The sequence below is a fragment of the Echiichthys vipera genome (genome assembly GCF_963691815.1).
Source record: "Echiichthys vipera genome assembly, chromosome: 15".
NCBI classification, from domain to species: domain Eukaryota; kingdom Metazoa; phylum Chordata; class Actinopteri; order Perciformes; family Trachinidae; genus Echiichthys; species Echiichthys vipera.
In genome coordinates, this window is record NC_139840.1 from 20,489,950 (window position 1) to 20,511,622 (window position 21,673).

At 41.3% G+C, this 21,673-nt stretch overlaps 2 protein-coding genes across 2 annotated transcripts; one reads left to right on the forward strand and one right to left on the reverse strand.

Moving 5' to 3' along the window:
• The first annotated feature begins 1,301 nt into the window (after positions 1-1,301).
• LOC310957436 (uncharacterized protein) lies at positions 1,302-10,417 on the forward strand. Its single transcript, XM_083927997.1, has 10 exons — positions 1,302-1,438; positions 2,992-4,164; positions 4,270-4,375; positions 5,136-5,283; positions 5,788-5,835; positions 6,609-6,686; positions 6,877-7,014; positions 9,476-9,559; positions 9,672-9,722; positions 9,824-10,417. Exons 2-10 carry the CDS (start codon positions 3,312-3,314, stop codon positions 9,938-9,940), a joined length of 1,623 nt encoding a protein of 540 aa, XP_083784123.1. The 5' UTR covers positions 1,302-1,438; positions 2,992-3,311; the 3' UTR covers positions 9,941-10,417.
• A 749-nt stretch (positions 10,418-11,166) lies between these two features.
• On the reverse strand, positions 11,167-20,521 carry LOC310957969 (protein crumbs homolog 1-like; the record flags this gene model as incomplete). The annotated part of the gene is made up of 8 exons (XM_083928737.1): positions 11,167-11,419; positions 13,392-13,514; positions 14,854-14,895; positions 15,008-15,926; positions 17,814-17,979; positions 18,119-18,669; positions 19,374-20,339; positions 20,473-20,521. 8 exons carry the CDS (start codon positions 20,519-20,521, stop codon positions 11,167-11,169), a joined length of 3,069 nt encoding a protein of 1,022 aa, XP_083784863.1.
• Between the last annotated feature and the right edge of the window lie 1,152 nt (positions 20,522-21,673).

Below are 21,673 nucleotides of genomic sequence, written 5' to 3' on the forward strand. Positions count from 1 at the left end.
GGTGAATGTTACAGGTTCAATTCAATTCAATTGTATTTATAGTGCCAGATCATAACAAAAGTTATCTCAGGACACTTTACAGACTAGGTAAAGACCACACTCTATGACTTATTTATGATTTACATAGACCCAACAATTCCCCCGTAGAGTACGGTGGCAACAAAAACCTTCCCTATAACAGGCAGGAACGTGGAACAGACCCAGCTCTGTGGAGGACGGACATCTGTCTGCAACTGTTAGGGAGGAAGAAAAGGAGAGAGAGAGAGAAAAGACAGACAGATGGACAGAGAGAGACAGACACACTTCCAGTAACTATAATAATATCTATAGTAATGTGAATATGACTCATATGTTATGGCGGTTAATACAGCAGAATAGTAGAAACAAGCACAGCTAAGGTTATAGATTGTAGTAGCAGCAGGAAGCGTCGTGCAGGAACCACGGCAGCAGGCACCACCACGATCAGCAGAGACCTGCGAGACGACAAAGCACAAACAACTCCGGGGAAGAAGTTGAATTAGTAACATGCATTGATGAGACATGAATGATACAGACAGAGAGGAGAGAAGCTCAGAGTATCAGGAAAAGTATTATCCCCGGCACACTAGGCCTATAGCAGCATACTTAAGCAAAGAAGAAAGAACAAACTCAGCTTAAACAGGTCTTTTTAACTGTGCTATATGAATAAGAGTAAACTTGAACTAAGAAAAAACTTCACTGGGCTGGCATTGTTAAATAATTTCCCCCTGGGATTATTAAAGTATTTCTGATTCTGATTGTTAAATAATTAAATCACACTAGGAGGATGTCTTTTTTAGGAACATATAAATGCTGTCGTTGTTGCTCCTAAGGGAATTATTCCAACATAAAGAAATCTACAAATATGTATCAGGATCTCTTGTCCCTCTCTCCAGTCCAGTTGGCGGCAGTAAAGAACATTTATGAAGATGGAGAAGAAACCTTTCTCAGTAAAATCTCCGTGGTCTAGATGGTAACCCAAGATTTGCGAAAATCTCGCGAGATGGTTACAGTTAGGCATTAATCTCGAGTAGTTAAGATTTGAAGGTTAAGGTTAGGCATTGAACGGGAATGGTTAAGGTTAGATTGTTAAAATTAGATGTGGAATTATACTGGTAAAGGTAAGTATATGTGGTCGAGAAGCGGGTCTCGCGAGATTTTTGGCAAATTTAGGGTTCCAACCCCAGTCAGATCTGATTGGTCGGCAAAAGAGTGACGCATTCCACACGCGACTCTCAATGTGCAATGGTGGATTGTGTACATGATGGTGCAGGTTGGGTTGAGAGGGTCAAACAACTACAAGTCGGCTCTTACATTAAATAAATACACTAATTTTCCATCTAGTACAAGTGGTAAAGCTTCATTAGACAAAAGTTCATTTACACACTCAGGCTTCAGTGACGCACGCGAGGCAGTGACGGTAAGTCATAGCTCGTGGCTCACCGTTTGTTTGTTTTGTGTTTCTGTTGGTGTGTCAGGAAACCTAGCGAAAAAAAAGAAATGCTATCTGGTACAAACTGTGAGCCGGGTGGGGTTTTTAAAGGGCGGAGGAAATGAATGATGTTTATTATTGATCAATTATTAATGTTTGTGAACTCACCTGTGTCGGACATGTGTGGAGAGAAGTCTGAAACTGCGCTGACAGCCATTGGAAATGCAGCTTCTGGGTTCAGCTCAAATGTGTGAAAATGGTTGTTACTGACTAAGTCTATCTATCTATCTATCTTTCCTAAATCTATATATTTCATATACATACAGTAAGATAAAAACGTATCTCCTTACTTAAGCTTTTAACTAACCCTGGTCATTTTGACCCATTTTCTAACTGCATTTTAATTCTATTATCTATTCTCAATCCTTACTCTTTTTATTGTATTTTTAAGTGGGTCTTATTCATGTGAAGATGTATTTTATTGTTATTTTGATAATTTGGCACATACACCTGTTTTTATGTTCATTCTGTGTCTTTTTAATGTGAATGTCATTTCCTTGTTGTGCAGCACATTGGGCTGCATTTCATGTATGGAAGGTGCAATACAAATAAAGTTTATTATTATATTACTATTTGATTATTACTAATGTGTAAGTATCATTTTAATATGGTAGCTGATAAAAATAGTGGAAGTATGAAATAGAAATTTCAGTAAAAATTGAAAAACTACTTCAAGTACAAGTCTCTCAAAAGTATGCTTAAGTATAGTAATCAAGTAACGCTATGGAGCTGTACTTTTTAATTTATTGATCAATTTGAATGTACAAAACTACAATGTATACAACACAAGAGAAGCACATTGGTGACATAATTAAAAATAAATTAATAGTAATTAAAATTAAAATAAAAAAGTAAAACTACTCAGTTCCTCCTCCTGTATATGATCATATATTATTTGATTATTACTTATGTGAAAGTATCATTTTAATGTTGTACCAGATAATAAAATGGGGCAAGTATGAAATAGAAATTGTATCTCAAAAGTACACTAAAATACAGTAATCAAGTAATTGTATGGAGTTCTACTTTATTTATTTTATTGAACAATTTAAATGTATAAAACAAGGTATACAATAACAAACAGTTGGTGAAATAATTAATAAATAAATACAATGGATCAGAAATAAAAAATAGATAAAAAGATAAATAATACTAATAGATGAAAAATAAATGGTTCTAACAGGGGCTTCAGGGAAATAGAGTTGTACTTATATAGCACCTTTCTGACAACTCTAAGTGCTTTTACACTACCTGCCACATTCACCCTTTCACGCACACATTCGTACACTAATGGCAGAGGCTTTCATGCAAGGTCCCACCTGCTCATCAGGATCTAAACAAACCAGTCAGATGCACATACACACACCAATGGCTCAGCCTTCGGGGCAAACTTACAGGGCAAACTATGTGAATCTTTTTTAAAGTGAGATGGAAATATGTAGGAGCCCTGCCTATAATAACACACCCATTCTGTTTTGCAGCAGAGGTTCAGACTGTGTATTACTCGACTGAAGAAGCCACCAGAAGAGGAAGCAAACACAAGGACAGCTGAGTGAGCTACAGATATCCTGTCAAGGAGTGGTTGAGCCTACAGATACATCGGCTAACAACGCGAGTACTCGCCTTTCCATTTTAAGTCTACACTCATCCGGCAGCAGTTGACCTGAAGAATGAGGAGAATCTGAATCTATGTCTGAAGCCGTGATTAGAGACAATGAGCCATGGCCTAGACAAAATCAAGTCCTGTTTCAGCAATCTTACAGACCTGCCCCCGAGCAGCTGAAAGGCTACCCACAACTCCATGCTCTCATGTGATCCTCCATCGCTCCCTCTGTTCAATCTCTCCCAGATGCACCGAACGCAGAGCTGCCGAAGAAAAGCAAAATACCTCAAGAGAAAAAAGGGATACCTGTCTTCAGTCAAGGGAGTTTCTCATCTCTCCAGGCGAGCCAAAAGACGCCTGTGTTGTAAATTACAGCTTTGGATGTGGAGGAAGCGGAGGGAGAAATGCCGTTTTGTGATCTTCAAATCGAAGAAAAGAGCTTGTGAAATCAGCTCCAGCCACTGCCTCGGTGTAAAGACACAATCACAGAAAAGTGAAAGTACAGTCACAACGTACCACACACAAAATCTAGAAAGTTCAGTCAGAACATCGGTTCTTGTGCCACCTCTTGAATGTGATGCGGTAGGTTCAGAGGATGCGCTCAGAGGGCAGAGTTGCCTGCCGACGTCGTGTGAACCCATCAGTCTGTCAGAAACTTTCATTGCTTCCAGTTCCTTGCAGGACCGGGTTACAGGCACAAATGTTTCCACGGGTAACGTCTGTCACACCAGGCCAACAGTGATTGTGCCGTCTCAGAACACCGAAGCTTTGGTACACTTACGTGAAATTACAGACCCTTTAAAACTTTTCCACACCATCAAACCCATGTTGAGCACAGACAGCAATGCATGTGGGTTAACTGGACATTTTAAAGGAACAGAGACAATGGCAACAGCTCAAAGGTTTGAGGTTGACGGCCCATCTGGACAATTCACTGCTGTCACGCCAGGCCAGGACCAGGCCACAGACAGACACACTGATGAGACAATCACCAGTATAAACACAGCATCTCCTCCAACTGATGTTGGCCTCCTGGCAAAGGACATCCACGGTAAATCCTTTTTTACCCTTTTTTAAATATCTTTTTGGTTTACACTTCTGTTTTTGTTTTTTTTAAACAGCTATTTGAGATGACAATGTTTCCATGTTTCTCTAGAATTTCTTGATGACTTCTACAGAATATACGGAAGTCTCATCCCGTTACAAAAAAGAGATCTGTTGAGACACCTGGAGAGGAATTTTCACACTGATTTCAGCGACAGGTGAGTCAAAAAATATGAATCCCGCTGTCTTGAATCACTTTGAATTACTCGCTTGGCTCTGTTTGCATGATTAAAAACCCCTTGACTGAGCAGCAGTTTTTTCCAGTTGTAAAAGATGCCATTTTTTCTAACCTTTAACCATTTCACCACCCCCTTTTTTTTTAGGGGGGGGGGGGGGAGGGGGGGGGGGGGTTGTTCATGGAGAGATAGAAGATCAACAGAAGATGCCACATAAAAGTGGTATATCAACTTAAAGCTGGGTGTCAAGTTTTTTTCTAGTCATCAATCAGAAATAAAAATGAATAAATAAATTGTGAAAGTGTATAAGGGCATATAACATTATGATATACATTTATAAAAGCCATTATCATGCTCTGTTATGGCTCAGAAGTTGCAGAAATCTTTATCGCATTTGTTACACGGATTTGGTGCTAAATCTAACCATTTTTGCCACTTCAATTGATACAAATGTTCAGAAATCTCTCCAAATCACCACATTAAGACGCCCAGAACTCTAGGAACACATTCGAAAAATTCATGCTTTGTGTTGGTGTCAAAAAATTTTGACTTTTGGAGATTTCTTTAAGAAATGTGTTTTTCGGCAACTGAATGGCGAGCACCACTTTGAAAATGTCCATGCCAGGTATTTACACACCAAAATGTAGTCTAGCTTTGAATTCTCCAATAATGCTGCGGAGGTAATGGTGAAATGATTTTATCCCTGGACCAATTGTATTGTATTTTTTCTCAACCTGCGCAGGAAAAATGTCATCTTCTCCGAAGTTTCCAAATACCGAACGGCGATGGTTAAGAAGCCTGTTCCCTCCTTCCAGGTGGTCTACAAGAAACACACACTGACACTGGAAGACCTGTCCACACTGGCAGATCAGAACTGGCTCAACGACCAGGTCATCATCTAACTCACCCAACACTTTCAGTTTACCTTGCTGATTTTTGAGCGGAATGATTTACGTGATGGGCGGCACAGTCGTGTGGTGGTTAGCACTGTCGCCTCACAGCAAGAGGGTTCCTGGTTCTTATCCCGGCTGGGGCCCTTCTGTGTAGAGTTTGCATGTTCTCCCGTGTCTGCGTGGGTTTTCTCCGGGTTCTCCTGTCCAAAGACATGCACGTGTTAGGTTAATTGGTGACTCTAAATTGCCCGTAGGTGTGAATGGTTGTCTGTCTCTGTTCGTCTCTATGTGCCCTGCGATAGACTGGCGTCCTGTCCAGGGTGTACCCCGCCTCACGCCGGATGTCAGCTGGGATCGGCTCCAGCCCCCCCGTGACCCCGTTAGGGACAAGCGGTTGAAGACGAATGAAGATGAATGAATCAATGATTTACGTAATGAAGAAAAATCAGAATGTTTGTGCTGAATGTAACTGATATGTGTTTTTCTCCGTCTCTTCTTCAGGTCATGAACATGTATGGAGAGTTGATTATGGAGTCTGCCTATCACAAGGTAATTTTAAATTCTACACAGATGGCAGGTTTTTTCTTTTCTCATTATAATTGGAACACCAGATCGGTGAGGTTTTTACGTGCCAGGGTTATTGAAATGTTGCCGCAATTAAAAGGAATAGTTTGACATTTTTGGAAATCTGCATATTCGTTTACCTGCTGAAAGTTTGATGAGAAAATTGACACCAATCTCGTGTGTGTGTGTGTGTGTGTGTGTGTGTGTGTGTGTGTGTGTGGTGAAAACGAAGCTTCGGGCAGCGTTTGGAAGATTAAAAATGACCAGTTGTGGTTTTACAAGTTCATACTGTATGTGGGACTATTTCTTGGTGGGACACATACTTACTGGATACTTGGTAACCGGGGCGATACAAGGGCTGTTCCCAAACTGTTGGTGAGAGTTATCAGTGTGGGTTTTTATTGCTAAACATATCAGCCTACATTTTTACCCATACATATTAATGTTATTGTCTATCGCATGTCTTATGTCTGCCATTGATGACTAATGTTTAATGTATGTTTTTAAATGTGGCCTTAGGGTACAATACTCCTTTAATTAAACACAATATGTGCCTGTAATCACAGGATATTCACTTATTTCTCCATCTATACAGTACAAGAAGAACTTTAAGATTATAACCATTTTAAAGTGCTCACATGCCCAGGTCTATTAACTTGCACAAGCCGATAACTATTATTATAATAGCTGTTATATATAAATTATTATTCTAAATAGTTTTGTAATTTTTTTTCTTCTTTTTTGTTCCCAACTCTTAGGTCCATTTCCTCAACAGCTTCTTCCACAGGCAGCTCATGACTAAAGGATACGATGGCGTTAAGAGATGGACGAAGCAGGTGAGGTCTCAGATGGAAGGGTTGTGATGATTTCTCAGTGTTTGTGATATACAGTAGGTTGTTGGTGTCGTGTGGATTTACAAAAAAAAAAGAACCTCATTTGTCTGATAAAATTATTATGAGACAAGATTGACTTAACAGATGAAGAGAAAACAGAATGAGTGTCTTTAATCCAGTCTTTCTTGCACAGGTGGATTTATTTTCGAAGGGTTTGATTTTGGTGCCCATCCACCTGGAGGTACACTGGTGTCTGGTGACGGCTGACATCGTCAAAAAGAAGATCTGCTTATACGACTCTCAAGGGAACGCACTCCAGAAAGTTGCAAGGGTAATTTCATGTGTTTTTGTCAGTTTAACAATCTACTTCTGCATTTCAGTTTCTTTTCCTACAGTAAATTCAGTAGCACTTACTAAGACCACAAATAGTGCATTAAAAGTAGTAAATAGTGCACATTTAAAATGACCAACGGTCGACCAAAGTGCTGTGCAGTTCATCAAGACAATACAGTACAACACAACTAGAATAAAAAGTACACATAAAATACAGTAGACGGGTGTCATGCTCAGCAGGAGTTAAAGGACATGGAGAACAGGTGGGTCTTCACTAAGGACTTAAAAACCTCCAGGGTCTGGGCTGATCTAACTTGCCAGGGCAAGCTATTCCAGAGCCCAGGGGCAGCTGCCGGTAAGGCTCTGTCTCCTCTGGTTTTCAGACTGGTCCTGGGGACTTCCAGCAGCATTTGATCCGCAGACCTCAGCGCTCTGCTTGGAGTGTGACAATGTAAAAGTTCAGTTAAGTACAGTACAAGACGTGCGCCAAAGGGGACCTTCAGCCTCTTTACATGGGGCGACTGCTCTAACCACTCAGTCACCGGCCGCCCCTCAAAGTGAATTTTGATGCATTTCTAATACCACATGGGGCTTTCTAATGCACTATTTCAGCCACCATAAAAATTACATTGACTTATAATGAATTATGAGTTCAAGTGTCTTATGGATGCTCTCGACTATTTATAAACTTCATCACAGTGTTTCATTGTTAGTGGTAAGTGAAGTGTAATACATAAATACAATAATCAATGCTGCATCAACAGTAATTAAAGTGCATGTTGTCAAAATGCAGAAGTACAATTTGTCTGGTCGTCATAGAAAGTGTTCAAATCAAGGAAGGAAACATTCCTTTGTTATCCTTTATTAGTCCTGCGAGGGGGAAATACAGCACATGCGTGCACAAACAGGATCTATATACATCAATTAAATGGAGAGATGTGAGAGTGAGGGGGCTGCCCTATGGAAAAACACCCTGACAGGGTTCCAGGGTCCTGGAAAAGGCCCGGAAAGTGAGAGGAAATGTCGTGGACAATGATTTCAACCTTCTCTGATTTTTCTTTAGCTGAGAATGAACAGCTGGCCTATCTTTCATCTATCAAATGGTAACGTTAGTTTTACAGACAGCTGTATTTTCAATAGGCTGTTATACTGTGGAAACTTGCTGTGTAGGCCACAGTGTTTGGGGGACAAGGATGGATTTCTGGGAAAACAGACTTTTTATCTATTTTTTTTCAGGGTTAAATTACTTGATATCAGATCAGTGCATAGACTTACTCACTCTCTGATATCTGATCCAGCACTTTAGGCAGTATAGGAGGTTTTTCTAGTACTTCATTTATATGTTTTTAAAAAAAAAAATTTTTTTTAAGTAAGGCAGGTGCCAGATACTTTAAGTTAGTTAGCTTTTTTATTTTTTTACAGAAAGAGATGGATGAGAAAAAAGGAGGATAGGAGATAGCTGAGGTGAGTCCATCGTCCAAGCCATCATTGTAATTTGGTTATACTAATAAAGTACATAAGAGATGAGTTCTTAGATAAGTTAGGTTGGCAGGCATGGCTCTTCCCAGTTGTGGTTGGCTGTAGAGGATTGCCCGCCCAGTCAGTGTGGAGGATGCTCACAGCCATTGGGGTGACAGGAAGGGAGAGAAAGACGGCAGTTCGCAGGATGGGGGAGGCAGCAGAAAGAGCCACTTGCTGGTTATGGAGCAGGAGAGAGGAGCTTAGCTTGAAGCCAGGGGGAGTTGATGGGCAGTGATTTGGCCACCACTGCCGACCCACCAATGTTGAGGGTGTTGCGGTTCAGGGTTGAAACACCCAATGATCGTTGGATGCCGCCTGATGACATCAACTCTTCCTGGCCAAGCCTACATTCACCAAAAAGTGAATGAAGGAGAAGCATCTCTGGATGTAATTGTAATTGTAATAGCCACAGACTGCACAGCTTTTAAACCCGACTTCCACAAAGAGGAACATATTGGTGTGAGCTGCGATCCGTGTCTGTCATATCAGCTAGATCATCACCGAAAATGTCCTGGAAACTGATCCCTAGAAAAGAGTGAGGACCCTGCCTAAGCAGTTGGGGGTCCGGTGCACCTCTCCAGCTACCAGCCCACACTCCATTCAAGACATTATGCCATCACTGCTTTAGACAGGTTATCCTATGACTGATTTAGCATTTTTTGGACATATATATGTATATATACATACTTTTTTTGGCTTATTTCTTGGACACACTTTTCTCTGACTTTTTCAGACTTTCAGATGTTTAATATTGACTGAAAATCCTCAGAAGTCTGGAAATTTGAGTCTACAAAAGTATGGAATTTTGAAATGGAAAAATGTGTAGGAACACTGATAATTGATCCGTACTGGCACTCGAACCGGCAAACCATTCAGTTTCAATCTATCTGGAAGACATTTTAAACTGTGGTTTTCTTTCTATTCTTTGCTTTTTATAGAACATCCTGAAATACTTGATGACAGAAGCAAAGGAGAAGCAGCAAATAGATTTTCAAAGTGGTTGGGCGGTGTCGTTCGATGAGGTATGTTCTGTTGGTGTCACATCCCGTAACGATAAACTACAAAACACTAGTGGCGCAAAGAAAGAAAGCCGACCTGATGTGGTGTCTTAACTCCCCCTGCTGTCCTTTACAGATAGTCCCACAGCAGACCAATGAAAACGACTGTGGAGTTTTTGTCTTGGAGGTAACGACATGCTTTTCGAGCTTCATATACATGATTTCAATCATTACCGTGTCCGATTGCTCATAGTCATTACATAATTCTGTTTTCCATCCCCTCTAAAGTATTCTAGATGCCTTGCTCTGGATAAACCTCTGCAGTTTTCACAGAAGGACATACCAAAGATACGCAAGAGAATCTACAAAGAGCTCTGTGACTGTAAGCTCCATGACCAGGGCTGAGGACTATCTTTGGATTCTGTATGGATTAGGGCTGGGCGATATTATAAAATCGATATATTGCCCAGCCCTAGTATGTAGCTGATAATATGTGCTGCTTCTGTTTTGGGTAGTCCACACTTGTTTCTGCGTAGAGCCTCATTAGCAGCTCTATGACAGTGTCTTAAATCAGGTGCACTTTTCATGCTTCCTAATCCTCGTATGGGTACTTTATGTAAATTATCAATATTTAAATAGGCATGTTATTTAAGAAAAATGTTCCTGTTAGACCTCGACTTTGGAGTTTACACATCTACAATGCACCAACAGAGCCTTACAGAATGGACTGCCTGTGGAAATGGATCTAATCTGTCACGGTCTTCGACTGTTTTAGGTGTCGCTTATTCTCTGATTAAGTTTCCGTAAACCGTATTTGCACAATTTCTAAGTCTTATTATACGTCGTTTGACAGAATGGTTTAGCACCAGTTGACTAGAATAGCAGCTATGTGTGTATTTTGTTTGTAAATAAATTACTGTTGATGTTTAACTGGAATTTGGTAAATATTAATAAGTAAGGCTGAATAAATAAAAGTAGATTCAAAACCTTTCACAAAGTTTATTTGCTATTGTCACTGCACGGATCAGGTTCTGTATGCACTGCATGCAGATTTGCCTTTCTCATTTATATTCGAGTACATGCACATTTGTACATACACAACTTCCTATCTATATACAGGTATCTTATTCATATCCAGTAGATTATTACGGTTAGTGTGTCCCTGAACAGTTATAAAACACACTGATTAGAAAGCAGTGCTCCAGATAAAAAGTGGAAGTTTAAGGCACAAGACAAACTATCGAGTGGTTTTCAGTATGAGAACCAGATATAGAAATACATTGTAATATGGAGCAATATGTAATATTTATAACCAAATCTGTTCACAACAGACATTTCTATTGCTCTCCTTGTCAGTACACTAGTTATAATGAAATACAGTTTCACATTCAATGTATATTTACCGCAATTGTTCCCTGTCTTTTTGTGGACTTTATGGGTGTATCTTTATTTAGAAAACAAAAATGTAACGCGGTCACAACAAACTTGACTCGTATTAAGGTAAATATGAAAGCTGAGTTCACAGATGTTGTGGCTCTCTCCTGACAACACATTCATTCAGACGTACTCCAGAGCGTCCCTCTATCTAGACCAAGTGTATTCCACCTTGATCATAAAAGACAATCAGCGGCCTAATCGTGGACGTTGAATTCCCACTCAACTTCTGGATCATCGTCGAGGCGTAACACGAGGTAGGACACCAGCTGGAAGAGGTTCTGCCACAGGCCCAAGAAGATGTACAAGTAGAAGTCGCTGACATCAATTTGGCAGACTACCCCTGAGTAATTTATATCACACACACACTCATAACTGTTGACGTAGTTGACGCAGAAGCCTCCATTCATACACGGCTCCGAGGCACATTCATCCACGTCCTTCTCACACCTGAAACAAAACAAAGAAAACATAAAGACATTAAAGATCAAAAATAAGAACTCCCTTTCTTTGTCCATTCAAGCACCACCTTTTAAATTAGATGTAGTAGGGCTGCTCATTTAATCAAAATGGTATTGAAATCACAGTTTGGACTAGTGCAGGGGTGGGCAATTCCAGTCCTGGAGAGCCACTGCCCTGCATGTTTTAGGTTTCTCCCTGCTTTAACACACCTGAGTCTAAAGATTTTCAAACCTGTGACAAGCATCAGCTGCTTGATAACGAGCACATCATTAGAATCAGGTGTGTTAGAGCAGAGAGAAACCTAAAACATGCAGGACAGTGGCTCTCCAGGACCGTAATTGCCTACCCCTAGTGTGTCCAAAAAATAAGCCAAAAAAATAAGTCCAAAAAATGCTTAAATCAGTCATAGGATAAACGGTCTAAGCCAATCATAGCATAGTTTGTTGTAAAATGTCAAGAAGTGTGTCCAAAAAATAAGCCAAAAAAGTATAGTATATTAGGTCGAAAAAAGTATAAATAAGTCCAAATATAAAATGTCCAAAAAATGCTTGAATCGTGGGATAGTCTGTCTTGAACAGTCATGGCACAGTTTGTTGAAAAAAGTTAAGAAAAGTCATATTATAGTGGAGCAATATCTAAATGTCAGGAGGTGCAACATTAAAGGCCAAATATGTTTTCAAATAGCGTTCTGAATCATGTATTGTGGTGCTGCATCATGAGATGATTCAATTGTATTCACATACATAAATACTACGCTTTGACTTTTTTTCAACATACTATTAGAGAGGAATGCTCCTTTGTTTTTTTATGGGTGTTTTGTGAGAGTGTGGATATTTCGGATCAATTTGAAAAGGGTTTTACAAATACGAATATAACTTACTACATTATATCGTATTATATTATAAAAGAATTCAGTCTAAAGGTTTTGTTTAGTTTTGCTTTAATCCCTGTATTCTAAAGACTGCAGACATAAATCTTTGTGTTCTCAAACAATCACACCATCACTTTAATGTATGCTCAATGAAATGCTCAGTGTTGGTGGTCCTGCATGACGCTTCCTGCTACTCCTATAACTATTAGTCATTTATACTGTCACTAGTCTTATAAATTATAACATTTGCAGCCATAAAAACACCATCAGTGGTATGTCTTGCTGTATTGTAGCTGCTATGGCCCCTACTCATCATTGATCATGTTTGCCATAATTATTATCATTTTCATATTCTATCACCTTATATGTGCTTGTTCCTACTATTCTGCTGTATTACCTGCCATAACATATGAGTCATATTCACATTACTATAGATATTATTATAGTTACTGTTACTCTTTGGTTGCTCGCATCTCTGGAAGTGTGTCAGTCTCTCTGTCTTTGTGTCTGTCTTTGTCTTTCTCTGTTTCTCTCTCCTTTTCTTCCTCCCTAACAGTTGCAGACAGATGTCCGTCCTCCACAGAGCTGGGTCTGTCTGACGTTCCTGTCTGTTATAGGGAAGGTTTTCGTTGCCACCGTACTCTACGGGGGGATTGTTGGGTCTATGCCTACTCTGTAAAGTGTCCTGAGATAACTTTTGTTATGATTTGGCACTATAAATAAAATTGAGTATTCCCTCCCATATTGTGAATAATATCACAATTGCAATACCAGTCAGTATAATTGCAATTATATATATTCATCACATTGTGCAGCCCTAACACGTAGCCTTTCAATACAATGTTTATATCAAAATATTGATGATAGGCGGGGGTTTTCAGGCTCATGAAACTGAGTTTAGGTCCCCAAGATTCTCATGATATCCACAAATCAATTTAATATCAATTATGCTGTGTTTAAAAGATAGAAAATTAATTAAATGAATTTAATTTTCATAATGTATCACACAGCATCAGGTGCTGACCCCCAGGGATGAGAACCCTCAAGGTAAGAAAAGAAAAAGCATAAATATCATTATGCATGTCCTACCACTGTCCCGTGAAACCGGGCCGGCAGTAACAGGCGTTGTTGGCCTCAGAGCAGTTCCCTCCGTTAAAGCAGCTGTAGTTCCATCTTTTGCCCATGCACATAGAGACAGGCAACTGAGGAAGTCTTAAAGGATAAAAGAACACAACAAGACATGTCAATTGAGATTTATTACTGGTGATGTCTATGGTCTGCATCTTTGTATTTTATATGACAAGGTCGGGTGGTTTTCTCTCCAAGGACACCCCCACTGTGCCATACTGGGCAAGTATAATATGCTTAGCCTTGATAATCTCATATTGTATTCTGATATGGCCCTATACACAATGTAATTCATAATGCTGCTCCACCACTTTGTTGTTGGGTCTATCTAAATCATAGAATAAGTCATAGAGTGTGGTCTTTACCTACTCTGTAAAGTGTCCTGAGATAACTTTTGTTATGATTTGACACTATAAACAAAATTGAATTGAATTGAACCACCTATGAAAGAATTTGTCCATCTCTGCTGTGAGCGAATGGGTAGAGCTACTAGATCCATCACAAGGGGAGATTGTAGCCTCCCAAATTGGAGCACTGCATTTGCACAATCAGCCTTCTCCTTTAGAGCTACTAAGGCAGGAACACTCTCCCACGCACTCTCAAAAGTGTTACAGATTTAAGAAATCAGTCTTGTCAGCACCCATTCAGCACTATGGCCATAACTTCCGTGATATTCTTTTACTTTGTGTGTGTGTGTGTGCGTGCGTGTGTGTGTGTGTGTGCGTGTGTGCGTGTGTGTGTGTGTGTGTGTGTGTGTGTGTGTGTGCGTGCGTGCTAGTGTGCGTGTGTAAAATGATCTTTTAGCTAGAATCTGGTACGTATCATCTTCTTACACAATGTAACCAATGAATTTTGTACATGGTCCCTGAAACAAATAAACAAAATAATCTAAACTAAACTAAGAGAGATGTGATACTGGTGTCTTTTTATCTATAAACTAACTTACTGGAAAACTACCGTATTACTTTTCAGAAATGCTTGGTGACTCAGATGACCTTACTGACTATCTTTTTTCTACAAGCTCGGCCTGAACATGAAACAAATGCTTCCTAATTTCAGTGCATCTTACCCCTGAAACAAAAATACAGCACCCCCTTAAAGTCAACTCACTTATTCCTTTAGGGAATTTTAGAAATCTGATTTTAATTACCGGTAACTGATTCCAAACCTTTACTTGTACCTGTTTTACATAACCAGATTTTTCTTTTGTACCTTAAATTTAACAATCTAAGTATTTCCCAAATCAGAACATTTTAATGGCTTTCTAATATTTTTATGATATTGCTTCCTCCCCTTGTTGTTGTTCTCTGTCTCGTTATTAAACTTGATGTCACTGTGAATGAGGGGTCACCCCTCAATGATTTCTTGAGTATAAGTAAAGCTTGAATGAATGAATGTGTGTGTGTTATGTAAAAGCACTTACGGATGGAACTCAATGTACCATGGGATTTCAGGAAGTTTCTCCCTGTAAGAGACCAGTTTGCAAATCAGTGCAACTCAGAGCTCATTAACCTATTACAGGTGTATTCTTTAAGCTTGGTGTCACAGAGGTTTCAATAAACTGTGGAAGAACTCACTCGCAGTATTGGCCCGTCAGATTCTGAGGGCAGAGGCACGCGTAGCTCCTGAAACCTTTGAGGCACGTGGCGCCTTTGCTGCAATTGCTATTCTCACACATATCAAGTTCCGCCTCACACTGTTTGCCACTGTACCCAGGCTCACACACACACTTGAATCCCCTGTGTAGGCTGATGCAGGTGCCGTGGACACAGGGACTGGAGATGCAGGTGTCTGTTGGGTCTTGGCACAGTGGCCCTGTCCACTCAGAGGGACATGTGCAGTGGTGCAGGTCAAACATGTCCTCACAAACACCCTTGTTATTACACGGGTTTGGTGCACACACACTGGCTCCCCAGCAGCCATATTGTGGGGCGACGTTGCTGTTTATCCTCGCAAACTGCTCCTGCTGAGGTCTGGGGAGGTTCAACTCTGTGTCCAGGTGAAAGGGGAGAGGAAGGCCACCAATGTCCACAGGCCCCAAACAGCCAGACAGGTTCACTCTGGCGTCCAGGTTCAATCCCCCTAGGAAGATGTCTGCTCCCTCCCTGAGAAAATCCAGGTCCCCTGCAGCTGTTTTGGACATGCTTAGCTCCTTCTTACCTCCATCCATAGCCATGATCCACCTGGAGGTTGGGAGTGTCTGGTTCTCCATGCTTAGCTCCACAGTGTGCCACTCTCCATCACAGGTTGGACCCTGGCTTCGAACTGTCACCGTGCGGGAGTCCCTGTCAGCCCCAGCCTGGAGCTCCATGACCAAATGAGAGTCCAGGAGAGAGACGGTGAGGTAGTCTGAGTCCTTTTGTGCACGCAGTAAGGTGGCAGAGGACTGTCTTGTACGGAAGCTGAAGGAAACACTGTTGAGGCTGCGCTTGATCTTCCCATTGCTCCGGTAGTGCAAAATGTTGCTTTCAACCCGGAATGTCACATTAGACAAGCCTGAAGCAGAGAAATAGAAAATACTTAATGAACTGAAATTAGTTTATTGATATTCTATTCACTGTAGTTTTTTTCCCCATTGATGTTATCTATTCCAGTGCCTTGACATAGTGCCCACTCTAACTGTAATGATCCCTGTTGAACATTAAAGCCTTTGAAAACTTTCAATCTTAAAGAGTAACTTTACATCAGGCTATAAAGCAGTTACTGTACCCTCTGGTGGAACATTAAGCCTGTTGCATCTGTAACCACGCCAAACAGTGATGTCACAGTGCCCTAAAGTAGGTACACCTGTACATCACAGCAGGAAGTCAAAGAGGAGTCCCTCAAGGTCAAGACTTTCTCAGGTTAGTCTTTCTCAATGACATTAAATACCCATGACCAAATAACATAATAAATAAATACAAACCTAAAGTAATGTTCTCGAAAAACCAAAAACACCAATACAGAAATGTGAAATTACCAAAACTGTTCCAACTTTGGCAAAACATTAAGTTCAGGCGCCCATCTGTTTTCATTAAAACAAAAGAAGCTTTCGGGTTGGGCTGTTTAAAACATGGCAGTTTAAAATGTTATTGCCTTTATAACCTGAGTAAACTGCATGCTGTGTCATCTGCTGCGCCAAGTTACATAAAGGAACACAACAACAACAACAAAAAACAGAGCAAAAGGCTTCCAAAATAGGTCATAATGACACAAACAGACAAGAGAGAAAAGGGGCCCTTAACTGTAGAAAAGGTAGAGAACTAAATATATGCTAAATATGTGTGCAAATACAGACACTGGATTGCAGAAAAAAGGGCTTTGACTGGTAGCTTCTTCTCTGGATCAATGGCTCCCCTCTCTTTATCTTTGTGAACATGTGACATCTCCAGGAAGACTTGTCATCATAAACTTCCACAGACATGTGGCGGTAGACTTAATCCGACAAGGGATTACCACGTCTTAGAGGAATCCAACGTTGGATCACTGCCTCAACTCTGTTCCCTCCTGTAATCAGCCACACTGTAATTAATCAGTGCCTGCCCCAGTGAGACCTGGTCCCTCCAGTGGATGACAACCAACATCAGAAATGGGCTAGTATAATGAAAGGCTTACACATTTATAATGGATCCTTTTTCCTGGAAATGTTTTTACGTGTCACAGTGTCTGCACACATATACCATTCTTGGAATACATTCTATTTCTTGTCCATTCTTAGAGACTTTTTTTATCCCATGTATTTTTAAGAGGACACATCAAATTAGAAAGCGAGAAATCTCGGTGCGTGTTTGTGTAATTCACAAATCATTTCAGTGTATTGCTGTGGACTGTGATTATACATATACAGTGCTTTATGTGTAATTTGGTGTAATTGGGCCAGGTGGTGACACTATAACAACAAACTACAGTTTGGCCTGTAACTTTTGAAGCGTAAGTCTCAGAAACTAAATTCTAGACTCTGTGGGTCCAGACGAATCTTTCCATATAAGCCACGCCCATTTCCATCTAGATCATTCGTTACGCCTCCTACAAACTCTGAACAATCATCGCCAAATCTGTTACAGAACATTTCTGGACCAAGCCAGAAAAAGTAACATTCTCAGATTTTTTATGTTCCATACAGTTTTGCTCTAGCTGGCCCTCAAAGTTTGCTCAAATGCTGTGGGCAGGGTTTATACGACAAAAACACGTCCTATCTACTGAATGCTTTGAGGTATGGCAACCACATTTGGTGGACATGTATAGATATGACGTCTAAGTGGCCATGAATAATTTAGTTCCATTTGGCCAATGTGTGTGTAAAGTTGATCGGATGAGTGTTTCCCTACAACACTACAAGCCGGGAGCCAAGCAAGTGACCCACTCTGAACGGGCGCTGCACAAGTACTGTCTAAGGACACTCACACTCAAAGCCCTGAGAGTGGGTTTGGCAAACAGCAGTGGCGGGGCAGGGAGACAGCGCACACCATTTCATCTCCTCACAGCGCTGCCCTGCAGTATTCGGGGGGCAGTTACAGATGAAATCGTCCCACATGGAGTAACATACTCCCCCGTTGAGACAGGGGTTGACCTAATGAAGAGAAAGAAAGAAGAGAACCAGCTAAACCTCCAGTACTGTCCTCAGTGTTTATTAGTTTAGATAAAGAATGTAAATGTGTCTTTAGCTCATTAAAGAATATTATGAACATGACAACGTTGGTATAACTCACAGCACAGGCATTGTCACTGCTGCATCCTTGTGCAACATTGATGAGTTGCTCCAGGCTGTATGATTCCACTGGAGTTGAAATGGGAAAGAACTGGAGACGTTTGCTGTTTATCCTCAGATCCTGGACACATCCTTTAAAGTAACCACCAAATGAGGCGGAGGCCCGAGAGTCTGGTAGCCCCCCAACGAAAACCAGATCCCCAGGATGTGCCTGGATGGGTCTAATGAATATAGAGCCCTGGCTCTGGGCTGACTGGAACAACATTGCTGTCATTCCGTCCAGCTTCACAGTCACCAAATGGAAATGGCCGTCACTGACAGCAACCCGACCAACGAGGGTCTCAAAGTTGTTGACCTGAACTTTGACCCTGCCCTCTTCCAGCCACAGTCGAAGGTACTGGCTGGTGCTGTTGGCCAGGACAAGGAGCAGGCTGCTGGTCTGTCTGGTGCGAATGAACATGGATATAATCACAGTATCACCTGGATCATCATCCAGTGAGAAGAGAGCATAACTCTCCAGGTCTTTGCTTCCAAACCTTGCTGTGATATACCCTGTATGGGTACAGGGAAGAGAGGGAAACAGCCATGAAAGTCAAACTTGTAAACAGTGCAAGGTGAGCTACTGAAACCCACGTTTTTTAAATCCTCAGTTCAGGTGTTGCTGAATGCCTCCTAATTGCATGACATGTGCTCTTCTACTGTACGGTACTGTAAGCTCCTTTAAAGTCTACTGACTAATTTTATCATCTTGCTGGGTGAACATTGAGTTCTGCAGGGTGAACTTGACTCAACCTATACCTGTTTTACAGCTATAGGTCTTAGAGTAATTCTGTCTACAGAAGTGTCATTTAAATGCCGCAATTTATGGAAACAAAACTCCACACACAGGCAAATAATTTCTTGATATATCTGTTCATCATCTGTTCATTTACATTTGAAACATATACTGTCAATGAGACCTACACATCATACACAAACAGAACTCTTATTTTGACTACACAACTATTTTATATATTAAATAGCATGTCTTTGAGGTGTAAAGGAGCAAAGGTGGTGATGCCTCCTCAGAGCAATAAATAAGAATGTTGAGCTTTTATTTTGAGCGGGAACATTAGTTGGCCCATGCTTTCTTGGAGGAAAAAGGCAAAACGGAAGAAAAGAGTTTGGGACCAGAACCCCAGTGCATGTGCAACATGTTTCAATCAATTTGAAATGGCACGCAGTGGTGCCAGTGTGCTAATGTGTTTATGTCTTACCCTCTGCACAGTTGTGTCCCTCGTATGGCCTGTGGCACTCACACATGAAGCTCCTCCAGCCCTGGCTCACACAGCGCCCTCGGTTCTGACACGGGCTCTCGTCGCACTTGTCTTTGTCGCTGCATCCCACAGTGAGGTTTTCCTGGACGTCTGAATCTTTTGCCACTACAGCAGGCAACACCAGATGTGAGTCCACGAGCACATCTCTGAAGCAGCCCAGAAAAGAAGGCGGGTAGTCTGCTTCATCAGCTGCTCTCCCCGATTCCCAGTTTTCCCCGACTGCTCCTATGAAGAGGCTCTGACGAACTGTTCCCGGCTCGGGGAGAGCGGAGGCTTGCTCAAGCTGCTGGACTTCTGCGCTGGAGTCTCTGGTGCAGCTTTCTTCAGTGCAGAGCAGCCTGATGAGGCTGACCACGCCACCCAGTGATGCTTCCGCCGTGTGCCACTTGTTGTTGGACAAGTACTCCGGCAGCTCCTGAACCAGGGTGCTGGAGCCTTGACCTCTCAGGCTGCGTAGGCAGAGATGCCCGTCCATCAGCTCAATGCTGAGGAGCAGGTCGTCCACTCTGCGCTGCAAGAGGTTGCCGACCGGTCTTGCTGTCCTGAAGCTGAATGTCACATTAAGAGGAGCCTCTGGGTCAAGAAGCTGAGTCTCTATGTACATGTAGCCTCTGGACTCAAATGAGAATATGGTGGGGGTCTGGCATTTAGGGCCTGTGAAGCCAGCAAGGCAGATGCATGTATAAGTGTGTTGGTCATTGATAAGTGAGGGAGAGCATATTCCTCCATTCTCACATTGTTTGTCATCACACCCTGAAAGTGCAATCGCGCAGTTCTCTCCCCCATACAGGCGCCCATTATGGCTTTGTTGGGAACAAAGGCATCTGAAACCTCCATTGTGGTTCTCACATAGACCATCATTTTGGCATGGCTGCTGCTCACATATGTCCTCATTGGAGAGAGCACCTGGAGAGATGAATACAATCCAATTAAACATCATCATCATCAAAAACTACAACAACAACAAAAACAACACATCTTTAGTTATATTGACTTTGCAAATAATACGCATTTCTGATTACAACATGCAAAACATTACCTGCATAAAGCAACCATAACATCCACGCATGTACTCTGAATCTAAACATTGTCCCCAACAGCTCCTCCAAATGACTAGATGTTTGGCAGTGTCTTCATTTCAGGTTAAAGACAGATGGGGAGCTGCTACATCTTCAGCTCTGCCCCTCTGTGCATGTGTGTGTTCACTGAAATGCTTGGTGCAAGCCAGATAGGAGGGATTAGGCTAATGTACTTACAATGTCTTACACATTAAACGTGTTGGCAAAGGGAGCAGTTCATCCAGGAGGACAGAAGTCTGATGTACACTTACATACACACACATACACATTCAAACTTACTTACATAAGTGACAACCTGATAAAAACAATGGAAAATGAGATATGGTGAAACTTCCCTGAGCAGAGGCACAAACAATTCAGTTACTCTTTATTGCAACTCCAGTCTTCTGTAGAAGTAAATATTACTACAATTCAGCTATAGCTACAGCTACAGCCCCTGAGACATGGACACAAACATGAAATGTACACATGCATGCACACGTGTCCCATAGAGTGTGTCCTCAGTTAAGTCAGTTTTGGCTGCAGCCTTTGGCTGAGGCCCAGTCTTTGAACAAAGTAAACTGGTGGCTCTAATGTGGGAAGTATCCTTGTCATCAAAACGTCACTGACCTCTAGTGCCGACTAACATTTGTTGTTATTGTTGATTATTGTCTTGATTAAACAATTAGTTGTTTGTTCTTTAGATGAAAATGGTAAAATAAATAAATGTTGATCAGTGTTTCCCAAAGCCCAAGATGAAGTTTACTGTCATAGAGGAAAATAATCTGAAATTATTCACATTAAAGAAGCTGGTATCAGGGAATTGACCTTTTTTTTCTTAAAAATTGACTCAAAGTAATAATTAAAATAGTAGGCGATTAGTTTAGTACTTGACAACTAATCTTTAGATTAATCAGGATTAATCTTTTCTGCTCTACTGACGTCATCATTATAATTAGTCTGAAGAACCCAAAGAGCATTCACTTGGCTCTTTAGGAATACTTACTGTTTCGCAGTTGCTCTGGCTCAGGTTTTACAATGGCACCCACAGTTCGTTATGGCCCAGGAACTGGGGCCATGATCTCATCTCATCTCAACTTCAGCCTCTTATCTGGGGTCGGGTCGCGGGGGCAGCAGCTTTAGCAGGGGACCCCAAACTTCCCTTTCCCGGGCCACATTAAC